This window comes from Alexandromys fortis, unplaced genomic scaffold (assembly GCF_014885135.2).
Source record: "Alexandromys fortis isolate MF-2015 unplaced genomic scaffold, M_Fortis_MF-2015_v1.1 scaffold_82, whole genome shotgun sequence".
Taxonomy (NCBI): Eukaryota; Metazoa; Chordata; class Mammalia; order Rodentia; family Cricetidae; genus Alexandromys; species Alexandromys fortis.
Genome location: NW_026067963.1, coordinates 1,243,040 through 1,258,539, shown reverse-complemented (window position 1 = coordinate 1,258,539; position 15,500 = coordinate 1,243,040). Strand labels below are relative to the sequence as shown.

The following is a 15,500-nucleotide window of genomic DNA, read 5'->3' as shown; positions in this document are numbered from 1 at the left end:
AGTGCTGTTAAATACACACACACACACACTCTAAGGGGCTCAGTGGATAAGATTGCATATTGGTCTTCTAGAGGGTTCAAGTTCAGTTCCTTGTACCTATAGTGGGTGGCTTACAACCACTACAGTCCAGCACCAGGGACTTACTCTTCTGGTCTCAGTGGGCATCTGTACTCCTATGCACATACACACACAACTGAAAATAAATCTTTAAACTGTGCTTGTGTGTGTACAAACACATCTAGTGCATATGTTGTGGTGATGTTTCTGCTAGGCGTATACCTCGAAATGGAGTTTTTCATTATGTGCATATGTTCAATAGTAATCTCTACGTGTGATTGTTCAGCATGTTTCCCCAACATGAGAGAGAGCCAGTGGCCTGGGGTCCTTAGAGCACAATGATTTTATTTTCCTAGTGCTTTAGCATTAACTTATCAGGTTGGCAAGATGGCTTGGTGAATAAAAGCATTTGCTGTGTGCAAGCCTGACCACAGCCTGAGTTGGATCCCTGGTACCTACAGCGGAAATAGAGACAGACTCCCAAAAGTTGTCTTCTGACCTACACATGTGCATTAAATACAGGAGCATAAACAATGAAATAAATTCCCCAAAGAGCATTAGCCTACCTACATAGTAGGCAGAGTAAGAGGCTTTAGACCGTGATAAAGACAGGGAGGGGTGAGCCAGCACTGGGGTCCCATGTACAGGGAAACTGGCTGGTGCGAGCAAGGAGAGCAGAGAACAGGAGCTTTGAGTACTGACATCAAGAGACCAATGCATTCCAAGCCAGGCCTGCGACTGCTGAGATGAAGGATAATAGTCCAGAGTTCTGCTTTCAGCCATTTCAAGGCTCCAGGATTTGATAATTGTTACTCAAATGGAGACATCAGATGCATAGTTGAATGAATCTGGAGTTTAGGAGTTGAAACATAAGTTGGTTATTTGTGAGTTTATTTATTTATTATTTATTTATTTTTGGAGACAGGGTTTCTCTGTGTAGTCCTAGAACTCCATCTGTAGACCAGGCTGGCCTTGAACTCAGAGATCCACCTACTAGGATTAAAAGCATACACCACCATGTCCAGCTGAATACATAAAATATTTATATATTTGTGGAAGAAATGATGTGGGCTGGAAAGATGGCTCAGAGGTTGAGAGCACTGACTGCTCTTCCCAGCAACCACAAAGTGCCTCACAACCATCTATAGTGAGATCTGGTGCCCTCCTCTGGCGTGCAGGCATACATGCAGGCAGAACACTATACATAATAAATAAAATCTTAAGTAAAATTTAAAAAAAAGAGATGATGTAATGGTGACAAGGTGCTATCTTGGGACATTCTTAAAACCTAACAGAGGAAGACGTGCAGAAATGAGCTGGAAGGCTCGGGTGCAGCTCAGTGGAAGAGTGCTTGTCTTGTATGCGCCAGGCCCTCTCTCTCCCCCACACAAAAAAGGATGAGGTAAGAGAAAAACTTAGAAACGGCCTTCTAATGCCAATGTAAACTGTGCTAAATCCTGCACACATAAAACTGATCCTGGACTGGCCAATTATCAGTTCATAACCTTTCTCTGGACCTGGGGGTGTGGCTCGGTGGAAGAGTAGGTGTGAGATCCTGGGTTCGGTCCCTAGCACCATAACTAAACAAAATTCCTATCAAGTCTGGCGGCATAAAATTCCATTGTATTACTACCACACCTGCTGTATCAATTCCTTGTGGAGCTCCTATTTTTAGCTTTAGAATCACCCTGTTAGAAATTACTGAGTCGATCTAAGGATATGTGGCTTTCTTTCTTTCTTTCTTTCTTTCTTTCTTTCTTTATTTATTTATTTATTTATTTATTTTTGTCTGCATCCGTTGATGCCTGGCACTCTTGGATCCTCTGCGACTGGAGCTGCAGTTAACTGACATGTGGGTGCTGAGAACTGAACTCACGTCCTCTGGAAGACCAGCCAGAGTTCTTAATCATTGAGCAATGGCCCTGGAAATGTGGTTTTAAAAAGATGTGCAGTTTTAATTTTATTCTTAACCCAAGGAAGCTGGTCGGGATAAAGTGCGTGATTTTGCTAAATGATTTATGGATCTTATATTTACATTTGAAAAGTGAATAACGTTTCCCTGATTACAGGGATTTGAGATTTTCGAGTCCATCCTTTGCCTCCAGGAGTTGTTGTGGGACAATTATAAGGTGTTATACCTGAAAATGGAAGTAACAATAATTAGGGCTTAAATGTCGGTTTCACAAAATGAAAAGACTCAGATAAAAGTTAGGTTTGTGAATTGTAACCTTGGCTAGAAAACTTCTCATTTGTCTGTAGAAGTGAACGGTTAATAAGATAAAGACACAGTGCTGAAAATGAGGACAGTTATCACGATAGACTGCAAAGTGTGCCCTGGCACTGAGATCTCAAACCTGCAGCAGGTAGAATGGCTGCCTGGTTTGGAGAAAGGGCCTAGTTCTAGCAGTTCCACGAGATCACTGCCCCGCCTCCCAGGTGTTACTATGGCAACAAAGCACGCGCTGCCCTGCCATCCAGCCGTTACCTTCCTAAGGCTGGTCACTTGTGACACCAGACGCCAAGTGCGCCCTAAGACACTCCAGTTCGGGCTGATCCTTCACCCGGGTGAGGGGCCGAGTGGGATACCATGGCCAAGGGGGCGGCCTCCTCAGCGCTAGAGGACTTGGATCTGAGCGGAGAGGAGGTGCAGCGGCTCACCTCCGCCTTTCAGGACCCAGAGTTCCGCCGAATGTTCTCCGAGTACGCCTCGGAGATCACCGACCCTGAGAACCGGAGACGCTACGAGGAGGATATCACAGCACTGGAGCGGGAGCGCGGGGTGGAGGTGCGGTTCGTGCACCCGGAGCCGGGCCACGTGCTGCGTACCAGCCTGGACGGGGAGCATCGCTGCTTCGTGAACGTGTGCAGCAACAAGCTGGTAGGCAAGCCCAGCAGCCGGCCGGGCCCGGGGAGCGGCGGCACGGCAGCTGGCAGCCACTGGTCCCTGCCCTACAGCTTGGCGCCCGGCCGCAAGTATGCGGGGCGCAGCGGCTCCCGCTACACCGTCTACGACGTGGTCTTCCACCCGGACGCGCTAGCGCTAGCCCGGAGCCACGAGCGATTCCGCGAAATGCTGAACGCCACGGCCCTGGAGGCGGTGGAGCAGCAGTTCGGCGTCAGGCTGGACCGCAGGAACGCTAAGACCCTGAAGATCAAGTACAAGGGGGTGCCCGAGGCCGCCGTGCTCCGCACGCCCCTTCCCGGGGGTGTCCCTGCCCAGCCCGAGGGGGAGCCGCCCGGGCTTCTCCCGGACCTGCAGTACCCGTACCGCTACCCCGCGGCGGCGGAGAGCACGGCTCGCACACCGGCGCCCCCGGCTCCCCAGGCCGAGCAGCGGCCGGAGCCCACGGAGCCGCGCTGTACCGTGGTGCAGCGCCACCACGTGGACCTGCAGGATTACCGCTGCTCGCGCGACGCCGCCCCGAGCCCCGTGCCGCACGAGCTGGTGGTCACCATCGAGCTGCCGCTGCTGCGCTCGGCCGAGAAGGCGGAGCTGGAGGTGAAGGGGAAGCTGCTGTGCCTGGACTCCCGGAGCCCCGACTACCGCCTGCGACTCTCGCTGCCCTACCCGGTGGACGACGGCCGCGGCAAGGCGCAGTTCAACAAGGCGCGGCGGCAGCTGGTGGTCACGCTGCCCGTGGCGCTGCACATCGCGCGCCGGGACCTCGCCGCGACGCCGGAAGAGCCCGCGGCCGAGACCGGAACTGACGGCGCAGCCTGCGCTTCCGAGGGCGACCCTGCTGCCGCGCGGGCAGAGCCGGCGGAGCGGACCCGAGCCGATCGCGGGGACGAGAGCGGCGTGGGAGCCCCAGGGTTCGGGGCTGCAGACGCTGAAGGGGAGCGAGACTTCGGTGGGGACTCGGTGGCGTCTCCAGGCCTCGGGGAAGGTCCCCCTTCTGGGGACCGAAGCCTCCCTTGTTCTGCGTTCCCGGGCTGCGACACCGAGCCCCCTGCGGGAAGACGGGGACCGTGCGGAGACCTCAGTGCCCAGACGAGTGAGCAGCGGGAGGAGACCCTGCACGACGCCTCGGGCCCAGCCATGGGTGGCCCCGGAACCGAGAGCATCGAACCGTTGTGCCCTCCTTTGCGGTGTAATCAGGACGAGGACTCCTTGACTTTGCTCATTCAAGTGCCTCGGATTCAGCCGCAAAGTCTTCACGGAGACCTGAGTCCCCTCCGTTACAAATTGTGCTTCTCCACACCAGACTCGGGCTACTCCTTCACTTTGCAGTTTGCTCCAGAGAATACATTGAGTACCAAAGAACCCGAGATTAGCATTTCTTTAAACAATGCTGTGATAGTCCTGGCAAAATCTCCGGAGAGCCGTGGACGCTGGCGAGAATGGTATTGTGGCTTGAACCATGATTCTTTGGAGGTAACCGTTTTCACTATTAGAAATATTCCATCTTACTTTAAAATTTTTTTGATTACAGGCACGTACACAAATGTTTCCCGTCTATTCATATTATGAAAGATAGTACGCGGTAAGTGCGTTCTCAAAGCCAAGTGTGCACATATCCAAAGGTTGCAAACTGTTCTAAATATATAATTTTTCTAATTATTAGTTCACTTGCAAATTCATATACTGTTTAATCAAAGAGAATTTGAAACATTTCTTTGATTCTGTCCTCCTCATTGGACCACATAATAATCTTTACTTTATAATTATAATATTTCATATTTACTCATATAAGCACAGAAGATAATCTTATTTTGAGTAACAGTAAACTGATCTTATGAATTAAATAATTTTGAATATCGTTAGATGGTTGTTCCTCACTTGAATGCATATAAACAAGTTATATTGTGGTTAGATTTGGGTGATTGTGGTTTAAATTTTCTAGTAATTGTTGAGAATTCTGCTATTGTCTTAAAATCTATTTACTTTTTTTTTTCGAGACAGGGTTTCCCTGTAGCTTTGGAGCCTTCCTGAAACTTGCTCTGTAGACCAGGCTAGGCTGGCCTTGAACTCACAGAGATCCACCTGCCTATGCCTAGCAAGTGCTGGGATTAAAGGTGTGTGCCACTACCGCCCAGCTCAGCTTACTTTTAAATAACTATATACACGCAGCACACTAAAATATATCAATTCTTAAAAATAAAACGTGGGCCGGGCGATGGTGGCACATGCCTTTAATCCCAGCACTCGGGAGGCAGAGGCAGGCGGATCTCTGTGAGTTCGAGACCAGCCTGGTCTACAGAGCTAGTTCCAGGACAGGCTCCAAAGCCACAGAGAAACCCTGTCTCGAAAACCCAAAATAAATAAATAAATAAATAAATAAATAAATAAATAAATAAATAAATAAATGCTAAACAAAACGTGATGATGTTTTTGAAAATCCTGCACTGTGTTTGCACGTGTGTGCCTGTTTTTCCTTCCTCTGAGATGTGTCTCTGTGTAGTCCTGACTGGCCTGGAACTGACTCTCTTTGCAGACCAGGCTGGCCTGGAACTCAGAGTTCCACTAGCTTCAGCTCCCATCACTAGGAGTAAAAGTGTGTGACGTTATGCCCAGCACTGAGTGTGCTTTTTATAATCTTTTTTCTTAAAGTTAGTATTAAAATACCTTTGTTAAACTCTGACACTGCTTCTAAAAATTAAAAGTAAATAGAATGTACTTTTAAATAAAATATTGTAATTGGCTCTTAAGTGTCCAAAAACTTTTTCTGTATTTTGTTTGAGACGCAGGGTCTGAAGTGGCCTAAGGTAGCCTTGAACTCTTGTGTAGGTGAAGGTGACCCTGAACATCTGATCTTCCTGCCTTTACTTCCCAAATACAGTTTTGTATCCAGTTTGCATAGTAAAGAGTTTAAAAGACATATTCTGTTTATTTCTTAGCTGGGTCATTAGGAATTATTAGAAGGCTGAACTGTAATAGCTAGAATTGTACCTACAGCCTTGAAGTGATTATTCCTAATACCAGGGGCACCAGTTATGGTGCTGCGTGCACAATCCTAGCACTTAGGAGGTGGAGCCAGGAGGATCAGAAGTTGAAGGTCACCTGCAGGTACACAGAGGCCAGCTTGGGCTACTGAAGACACTATATATTTGGAAAATGAAAGAAATACTATTTGTAAGTAAGTTCATCTTGGTAGGGAAAGCAGACCTCTACTTTAGTAAACTTAGAAAAAGCATCAAGACTTCCTTTTCTCTTTTAAGGTGGATCTTGTGAACACATGTTTTTCATGTTATATTTTGGACAATCCTAGAATTCCTCTTTTCAAGACAGCACTCACTGTCGGTGAGATAAACATTAAAACTGTATCAGTGAACTGTGTAAGGACTTTTACAGTGACCTACCTAGAAGATGCAACATTTTGTTCTTTCTACTTTAGGAAAGATTGTTTCTTGATGAAGAAAACGTTAATGAGTTTCTTGATGAGGTCCTGGGCTCCCCGTTGACACAGGCAAGGCCTCTAGTCCCACCGTTGATTGAAGTTCTTCAGGTTACAGACGAGAAGATTCAGATTTGTGCAAAGGTAGTATTTCGGTGGGGTTTAAAGGGTGGTGACTATTGGCCGAATGACTTCAGTTTTTGATTTTTTTTTAATTTTTAAATTTTTTTTTCAAATTAGGGTTTCTTTTTGTAGCTTTGGCTGTCCTGGAACTCACTGTGTAGACCAGACTGGCCTGGAACTCACAGACATCTGCCTGCATCTGCCTCCCTAGTGCTGGGATTAAAGATATGTGCCACACCATGACTGCAGATTTTTCTGCATGTTTATGTATGACTAAAAACTCTACTCTTTGTTTTCATATTATTTTTTAAAAAGTGTTCATTTTACTGTAACTAACAAAGAAGGGATAAAAATCAGATAAACTTGATGTTCTGCCAGATAGTAGTGAATTTGCAAATGAACCTTGGACTCAGAATTTTACATTTAGACAAATTTAGCAATTTGTCTTGCTGTTACTTGAAATCCAAAACCTTTTTTCCCTAAGATTTATTCATTTTTATTTTATGTGCATTGCTGTTTTGCCTGCATGTTTACTATATGAGGGTGCCAGATCCCTTGGAACTGGAGTTACACAGTTGTGAGCAGTCATGTGGATGCTGGGAACTGAATTCAGGACTCAGGAAGAGCAGCCACTTAACCACTAAGCCATCTCTCCAGCCCCACAGAATCATTTATTCTGGATAATATTTATAGAAACACCACATCAAAAGCATTGAAAGGCTCACACATCTCAAAAGAGATAATCGTGGCTCCCCTGATAAGAAATACACCAGACAGTTTAGTGCGACAGTTTTCTTGTTAATCCAAAAAAACTATTTATATGGGAACAACTTGTGCATATGCATTGTGTCGCATATGATCTAATGTATATGCGTGTCCTGCTGCATGTGTGACTGTGCGCCACATATGTGCCTGGTGCCCCTGGAGGTCAGAAGACAGCATTAGATCCCTAGGAAGTAGAATTGTAGACAGCTGTGAACCGTCATATGGGTGCTAGGAATCGAACCCATATCCTCAGGAAAAGCAGCCACTGAACCTACTCTCTATCCCATAAATAAAATACTTTAAAATCTGATTCATAGAAGAACAGAATTTTTTTAATTCCACAATATTCCTCCAAATATACATATATTTAGGAAGTTTGAGATTTTTGCAGAATGAGCAAGTATTTTTTGACTCTCAAATCATAAAAATTACATCATAGAGCATTTTTTAGCTGAATCTTAAGTTTGGTTATGTTTATGGTCTTCAACATTGGACAAAACAACTTAGGAACTAGCATTCCTGATTGAGAAAAGTCAAGAAACTCCACAGTGCCACTATGGTAATGACTTGACGACATCTGTGGCCATGTTTGAAAGGCTGATCCTTGAAGCTATCGTGAAAGAGATGACGAATAATTGAAAGGATTTTTTAAAACATGTTTTCCCCCTGAAGACAGGGTTTCTTTGTGTAGCACCGACTACCCTGAAACTTTGTAGACCAGGTTGGCCTCGAACTCAGAGATCTGCCTTCCTCTGCCTCCCAAGTGCTGGGATCAAAGGCCTAAAATCTAGCCAATGGTGGTGGCCGCACAGGCCTTTAATCCCATCACTTGGGAGTCAGAGCCTGATCTCCTCAGTAAGTTCCCAGGATAGCCAGAGATGTGTAGAGAAGCCTTGTCTCAATAGGACAGACAGAGAGGGAGGAGGGAGAGAGGGAGGGAGAGAGAAGGGGAGGGGAGGAGAGAAGAGGAAAGAGAAAAATACGAATATAAAGATTTTATTTTGGGCTGGAGAGATGGCTCAGCAGTTAAGAGCACAGGCTGCTCTTCCAGAGGTCCTGAGTTCAATTCCCAGCACCCACACGGTGGCTCATGACTATCTATAACGGGATCTGATGCCCTCTTCTGACAAGCAGGTATACATGTGGAGTACTCATACATAAAATTAAATAAAATTAAAAAAAAATTTGTGTATAGTGTTTTGTCTGCGTGTATCTTGTTGTGGTACCTGCCAGAGGAGAGGAGAGAGCACCCTACCTGCCATATGAATGCTGGGAAATGAAACTGGTCTTCTCAGCAGGTGCTTTTAATTGCTAAGCCATCTCCCCAGCCCTAACTGAAAGGATTTAATCAGAAAATTAAAGCCACAAGTCATTGTGGCTAATCCCGGCATTCAGGAGGCAGAAGCAGGCAGATCTCTTGAGTTCCAGGCCAGACCCTGTCTAAAAAACTTAATAGAAAAAGAAAACTGAAGCTAGTTTGTACTTCAGATTGTTCAGTAGAGCCAGTGCTTCTGTGCAAACCTGGTGAGCTGAATTTGAAACCATGTAGGTGAAAGGAGACCTCCAGAAAATTGTTCACACCTCTGAGCACCCCTAATCGTATCCCTCCTTGCTCACACACACAGTAAAGGCTCCAATGCCAAGCTTGATGAGTTTTCTCCCAGCACCTATGTCATAAGAAGGTGAGAACCAACGCTCATAACTTGCTCTCTGACCTCTCTGTATGTGCTGTATCATGTGTGAATATACAAACATACACACAATTTTTAAAAATATGATTTTCAGAGAGTACTATGATTCAATTTCTGTTGCTTCAAAGAATTACTAATTTGCTGTTTTTCTTGATACAGTCACAAGAATGTAGTGATCCTGATGGGCTTCAAGGAACGGGAAAAGGGGGCAGTGAAGGATGCCCTCTGAGTGGAAAGGGAAACACAGACCATTTTCCCTCCTCTACAACTGACTCCCGTTCATCTGCAACAGTGGAAGCATTAGAAACAAACCCCTGTGGCTCAGCTGTGGGCCCTCAACACATTTGTTCTGACGCTCCTCACGTGCTATCTGGAAAACCCCAGCAGCCAGAGCCAAACACGGATCCTGAGTTTATAAAAGAAAACGGTGCAACCTGCTCAACCGAGGAGCAGGAAACTATAAAAGAGACAGTTGTGACTGAGGAAAAGGAATTAGATGGTGATCACCTGTCTTCAGTACTGAACAAAACTGTAGCACAAAACATACCTGACTTGGATAGCATCAAGGAGACCAATACGAAGGAGGGCAGTGTGCAGATCATCAAAGAGACCAATACGGAGGATGGCAGTGTGCAGATCATCAAAGACCACACGACTCGCTGTGCGTTCAGTTTTCAGAACGCTTTGCTGTATGACTTGGATTAGTTGTATATAATTTTGAAATTTAAATGTTGTTTAAAAAATTTGGGACCTAAAATAGCTTGTGTTTTTAACTATAAAACAGGCAGAGGCAGGTGATCTCTGTTAGTTTGAGGGCAACCTGGTCTACAGAGTAAATTCCAGGACATCCAGGGCTACACAGTGAAACCCTGTCTCAAAAAACAAAAACAAAAAATAGCTACTTAAAAAAAAAAAAGTAAAAATAAACATTTACAGTTGATCCTGACGGCGAGCCAGCAGCCAGGTAGGTGCCTGTAATTGCAACTCCTAACGTTGGAGAAGACTCATGGTCAGCTCAGACTACATAATGAATGAGGCCAGCCTGAGCTATGTAATGAATTAGAGGCCAGCCTGGGCTACCTAATGAATTAGAGATCAGCCTGGACTACCTAATGAATTAGATGCCAGCCTAGGCTACATAATGAGTTAGAGGCCAGCTTGGGCTACATGAGAGGCTGCCTTAAAAACAAAAATGCCAGACAGTGGTGGTGCACGTCTTTAATTCCAGCACTTAGGAGTGCAAGTTGTTAGAGGCCTGGCTGTTCTATAAAGTGAGTTCTACAACAATCAGGACTGTTTTTTTCTCCCCCCAACTCAGAAACACTGTCTCCAGGGGGGGAAAAAAAAAGAGATACTTTTTTTGAAGTTTCCTTAATTATAAGCTTTGTGATTTTTCTAATAGAAATATTTTTCTCAAGAAGAGTAAAATCGTTTTTAAAAAACAAAAAACTGGATGGAGAGATGGCTCAGAGGTTAAGAGCACTTCCAGAGATTCTGAGTTCAATTCCCAGCAATCACAAAGTGGCTCACAACCATCTGTAATGAGATCTGGTGCTCTCTCCTGGCCTGCACTGTATACATAATAAATAACCAAAGGAAACAAACGAACACGTTCCTTATTTGTGGGTGGGGGGTGGACAGGTAGGCCACAGCAAGAACATGGAGGCCAGAGGACAAGGTGTGTCCCAGGGATTAAATCCAGGCCACCAGCCTTGGTGGAAAGGGTCTTTGTCCACTGAGCCATTTCTCTGGACCCTTGGTTTTGTGAAATGCAGTTGGCTCATACTCCCTGTAGTCAGGCTAGCACCAACTTGTGACAGTCTTCCTGCCTCAGTTTCTGAGTGCTGGGATTTTAGGCATGCACAAGCAGGCCAGACCTTTAAAATACATACTTGAGCCAGGCGATGGTGGTACAGGCTAGCACTCGGGAGGTAGAGGCAGGCAGATCTTAGTTCCAGGGCAGCCTGGGATACCCAGAGAAACACTGTCTTGAAATGCAAAACAAAACTACATAGTTGTATTACAAGTACATACTGGCTTTTGTGTTTAATTTTATGTTACTTTTTTGGTACCAATTATATATTTTCATATAAGTGTCACATATATGAGTGAAAATAATTTGGGGGAATGGCTGGATGGCTCAGCAGATAAAGGTACCTACTGCCAAATCTGACAACCTGAGTTCAATTGCTGGTACTACTCGGATGGAGAGAACCTACTTCTGCAAGTTTCCCTCTGACTGCACACCTACTGTGGCACACAAACTTGTGCGCACACACGAAACATATACAGACATAAAAATATAATTAAAAACTATATCTTAAGATCAGGTGTGGTGGTGCATGGCTTTAATCCCAATACTCTCCAGCTTCAGGTAGGTGGAAGTCCAAAGACAGCTAGAGCTGCAGAGAGAACCTGCCTCAAAACTTTGGAGGCTGGAAAGACGGCTGAGTTTGGGATACTTGCTCTGGCAGAAGACTGGGGTTTGATTCCCACCACCTACATTATAGCTCACAAGCATATATATAAATGTAGGCAAAACATCAATACATATAAGCTTTTTTTAACTTTATGTGCTTTGGTGTTTTGCCTGCATGTACATTCATGTGAGGGTGTCAGATCTTTGAGTTACAGCTAGGAGCTGCCACACGGATGCTGGGAATTGAACCCAGGTCCTCTGGAAAAGCAGTCAAGTGCTCTTAACTGCTGAGCCATCTCTCTAGCCCAAAGTTAGAAATTTTCAAACATGATCATTTTCAAAATTAATTTTAAATAATTGCGTTTAAGATTTTTTTTTTTTTTTAGAGAGGCTAGAGAGACAGCTCAGTGGTTAAGAGCACTGGCTGCTCTTCCTAGAGGACCCAGGTTCAATTCCCAGCACCCATGTGGCAGCTTACAACTGTCTGTAACTCCAGTTCCAGAGGATCCAATGTCCCTGCGCTGGTCTCCACAGGTGGTTCACAGATAAGCATACAGACAAATACCTATACATATAAAAATGACTTAAAAATCCTTACAACAGAAATTAATAAAAACCTAGCCATTTGTTCTACCAAAAAAATGTCTTTTACGTGAGAAACCATTATTTTGGAATCAATTTATAACTCTTAAAATGTGGTAGAGGAGACCATCACAGGTTCCCTCCACCGCACGCGCGCACACACACACACAATATCTAGAACAGGATGAAAGAACACAGAAAAGAAAATCTCTCTTGATGTCATTACTGGTCCCAAGGCCATGAACTTAAGTATCTCTGTTTCAGACAAGGCTGCTAATTACGAGCAACCTTCGAACACTCCTGGAAACGTCTACTTCCTTTAGTCCTTTGAACTGGCGATAGCAGGGCAGGAGACTGACACACATCGCTCCCTATACAAAGGCAGCACCATGTACCGGGTAGTCCCTGCCTTGCACGCACGAGGCTCTGTAATCCCAGCTAAAGACTGAAGGGTTACAAATTCAAGGCCAGCCAGAGCGTGCACACAAACCAATCTTTTAAACAAGCAAAGAAGAAAGTGAGATAGCTCAGTGGGTAGCACAGCCAAGCACCTGTAGTTGACCCTTACCCTCTGACCTTCAGCATGCACACTGGATACACACGTGTACAACCATACATGTGCACATGGGAAACAAATGTGGTAAAACATTTAAAAAGACATTGATAGATTGAGAGGTACGGGCAATACAAAACCACACAACTATGCCTCACCTTTAAAGAGAACATCCATTTCTAGTACAAAACTGATGAAAAGTAATTTTTGAGGCTTTGGTTCAACGAGTCTTCTAACTTTTGGCTGAATATAATTACATTATGGAAAAGTAATATAAAAATATGGAGTAAATCTAAAGCTTGCTCCCTGGTACTGTGCCTGTTCTTTTAAAAGTATCTCAGTCACAGCTGGCACCAGACCTGCTGCACCTTGGCAAGACTGAACTTTGTATCATTTCTGGCCTTCAAAAAAACAGTTTAGGCAGTATTTCCCTTATGCAGCAGTTTTTTTTTTTTTTTATTGTTCATTATCTATGCCTGACTAATCTGAAAGCCAAACAATTTCTTCCTGAGAGAATGCACTGTCACGAGCCAGCTTCATTTTAGATTCATATAATGCATAGTTAGTAAAAACTGAGCTACGATGCTCATGCTCAAAACTTCTAGAATGCCTTTACTGGTACAAATACAACATTCTGCAAAATGACTAGGGAATAGTTTATGCAAAAATGAGTATTTTATTTTGGCAGCACTAGAAAGGAAAATAAAAATCAAAACCACTGTATTTCTACATTGAGGTGAAAACAGTGTTTAAACTTTCTTATTAACCAAATACATTCCAACAGAAATCGTGTAGTATGAAGGCCGAAAGCACAGGCAAACCGTAACAACAGCACAGGAATCAGTAACACTGAAATGACTTCTGACAGGGTGCTGAACAAACGGAACTTGAGTTCTGAAGCCGTCAGGCAGCTCCTTCCTAAGAGCCGTCCCAGCAGAGCTCTAACGGTTCCGTCCACTCAAATACTGTTACTGCTGGGACACTTTTAAATAAACCTTGCTGTACTTAAAATAAGTTCTGAAAGTGGAAACGTATACTACAAAGTTTTAGATAAAAAGATTAACAGATGCGATTTAAATAAAATTTTCTTTTTTTAATCAATAATAATCGAATCATTACCCTTAAGCAGATACAGACTGAATTTTAAAACCCAAATCCCAAAATGAAAATTTCAGTTTGAAATTTTAATCAAGACATAACGGAAAAGGATTACTATGTATTTGGACACCTTTAACAAGAAATGTATGTATTAAAGCAGAAACCAGTTCCTATACCCTCTATTCAGTTGTACATCCCTCTGAGAGAAATAGAAAAAGGAGAAGACTGTCACTTTCGCAACGGTGATTTTTTTTCACTGCAGTCTTCTATAACTTTTACAGAGTTCATGGTCCCGAATATCTCCCCACCCTCCATTTTTCCTAGGTGGGGAAATGGCTACCATAGAAAACTTCTCACTGATAACTAGAGTTTCTGGAAACAGGTACTGTTGGTTATTTTTCAAGAATGACTCAATCTGGGCACTCTGGGTGGTCGGCCTACATATTTTCTTGTGATGCATACCACAGTCTCCAGCATGGAAAATCCTAGGAGCTTGAGGAACTAAGACTTTCCAGAATTTCGGAAGACAGGAGACAGTCAAATACTGAAGAGTCCAGTCCCAGTTGTAATCATCGTAAGTACAGAAAGTGTCTGTGCACTCGATCAGCTTCTGATAGGCATCTCGGGTCAGGGCTAATCCCATATTGTGCTCTGTGGATTTCCAAGTTTTCACATCTACCTTGTCAGCAATGCCATAGAAACTCCGACTGGCAGTGTAGGTCCCTAGGGAGAGGACATCACAGCCAGGACACTCCTGCTGCTTCAATTTCCACATCTTTTTGAAGACATGGTAAAAGTCTGGGGCTAGATAGTGGTCCTCTTCCAGGAAAAGGATAAGGCCAGTGTAATCCTGAAGAACTTTGACTCTCTCCCACACAAAATGCAGCTTCCACCACCAGTGATGTTTGGTTTGCGAGAATTTGGCCTCTCTGTAATGGCCGAAGGAGTCAGGGTATTCGGCATTGATGCACCCCAACTTCAGAGCGGCGTGCTTCTTTAGGTCTCTGGGGCAATCTCTGGGGTCACTACCCGGAAACTCACTCGGGTACAGCTGAATGCTGAACGGAAAGAACACTTGCAGAACAGGGCAGAAATCCACCCTAGCTATCATATTGTTGATCTCTGCGGACCAGAAGTCATGGCTAAAGATCACCAGGACTTCATTAATGCCCTGGGCTTTTCGAAGCGAGTCCAGCAGTAGCCGGAGGTATTCCGGCCGGTTGTGCACCTGGACAACCAGCACCAGCTCCCCGGGAGTCCAGGTGCCGTCATTATCGACATTCCTCAGCATCTGATCAAAGTTCAGCTGGTACACCAGGGACCGGTACCGCAGCGTGAGGTTGTCCACCTCCGGGCGCGGAGCCGCGGGGACCAGAGGAGCCGCCGACTCGTTGGAAACCCTGCGGATGCCTACGGACACGGCGAGATGGCCCGCACCCCGCGGGGGCTCCGCGTCCAGCAGCGGCGGGGCAAGGGCGTCGTTCTTCCTTTGTCGCCCATTGCTGCTCCAGAGGACGAAGCCGCAGGCGGCCACCACGAGCGTCAGGATTAGCACCTTCCGTTTGTAGATGCGGAACCTCATGGTCTCCAGGGCTGGGAGCGCGGGCGCGGAAAGGAGCTGGCGGCCTCTGCACGGAAGGGGCGGGCGGGCGGCGCCGTCGCCTTGGCCTGCAGCCCTAGGAACTGGCCCCCGCGGCGGCCCTCGCTAACTCATCCCGGGCCCCGGCGGCCTGGGCCCGACGGCTCTCAACTGCCTCGCGCCGCCCAGGCTCCGCACATCCTCTCTGGCAGTCGCAGCTCGGGCAGCCGCCCCGCCGCTACGAGCCGCGGCTCAGCGTCGCCTCGGTCCTCTCCATTCAGCAGCCCGGGTCCCGGAA

At 45.7% G+C, this 15,500-nt stretch overlaps 2 protein-coding genes across 3 annotated transcripts; one reads left to right on the top strand and one right to left on the bottom strand.

Annotated features, from left to right (window-relative positions):
• The first annotated feature begins 1,973 nt into the window (after positions 1 to 1,973).
• Dnaaf2 (dynein axonemal assembly factor 2) lies at positions 1,974 to 11,093 on the top strand. 2 transcript variants are annotated; one of them, XM_050153660.1, is made up of 3 exons: positions 1,974 to 4,432; positions 6,393 to 6,536; positions 9,131 to 11,093. In XM_050153660.1, the coding sequence occupies exons 1-3, from the start codon at positions 2,645 to 2,647 to the stop codon at positions 9,674 to 9,676; spliced, it is 2,478 nt and encodes an 825-aa protein (XP_050009617.1). In that variant the 5' UTR covers positions 1,974 to 2,644; the 3' UTR covers positions 9,677 to 11,093. The 2 variants fall into 2 exon arrangements, with proteins under 2 accessions (XP_050009617.1, XP_050009618.1); XM_050153661.1 differs by lacking the exon at positions 6,393 to 6,536.
• A 2,504-nt stretch (positions 11,094 to 13,597) lies between these two features.
• Positions 13,598 to 15,469, bottom strand: Mgat2 (alpha-1,6-mannosyl-glycoprotein 2-beta-N-acetylglucosaminyltransferase). Its single transcript, XM_050153665.1, has one exon. It carries the CDS (start codon positions 15,203 to 15,205, stop codon positions 13,877 to 13,879), a length of 1,329 nt encoding a protein of 442 aa, XP_050009622.1. The 5' UTR covers positions 15,206 to 15,469; the 3' UTR covers positions 13,598 to 13,876.
• Positions 15,470 to 15,500: the final 31 nt, after the last annotated feature.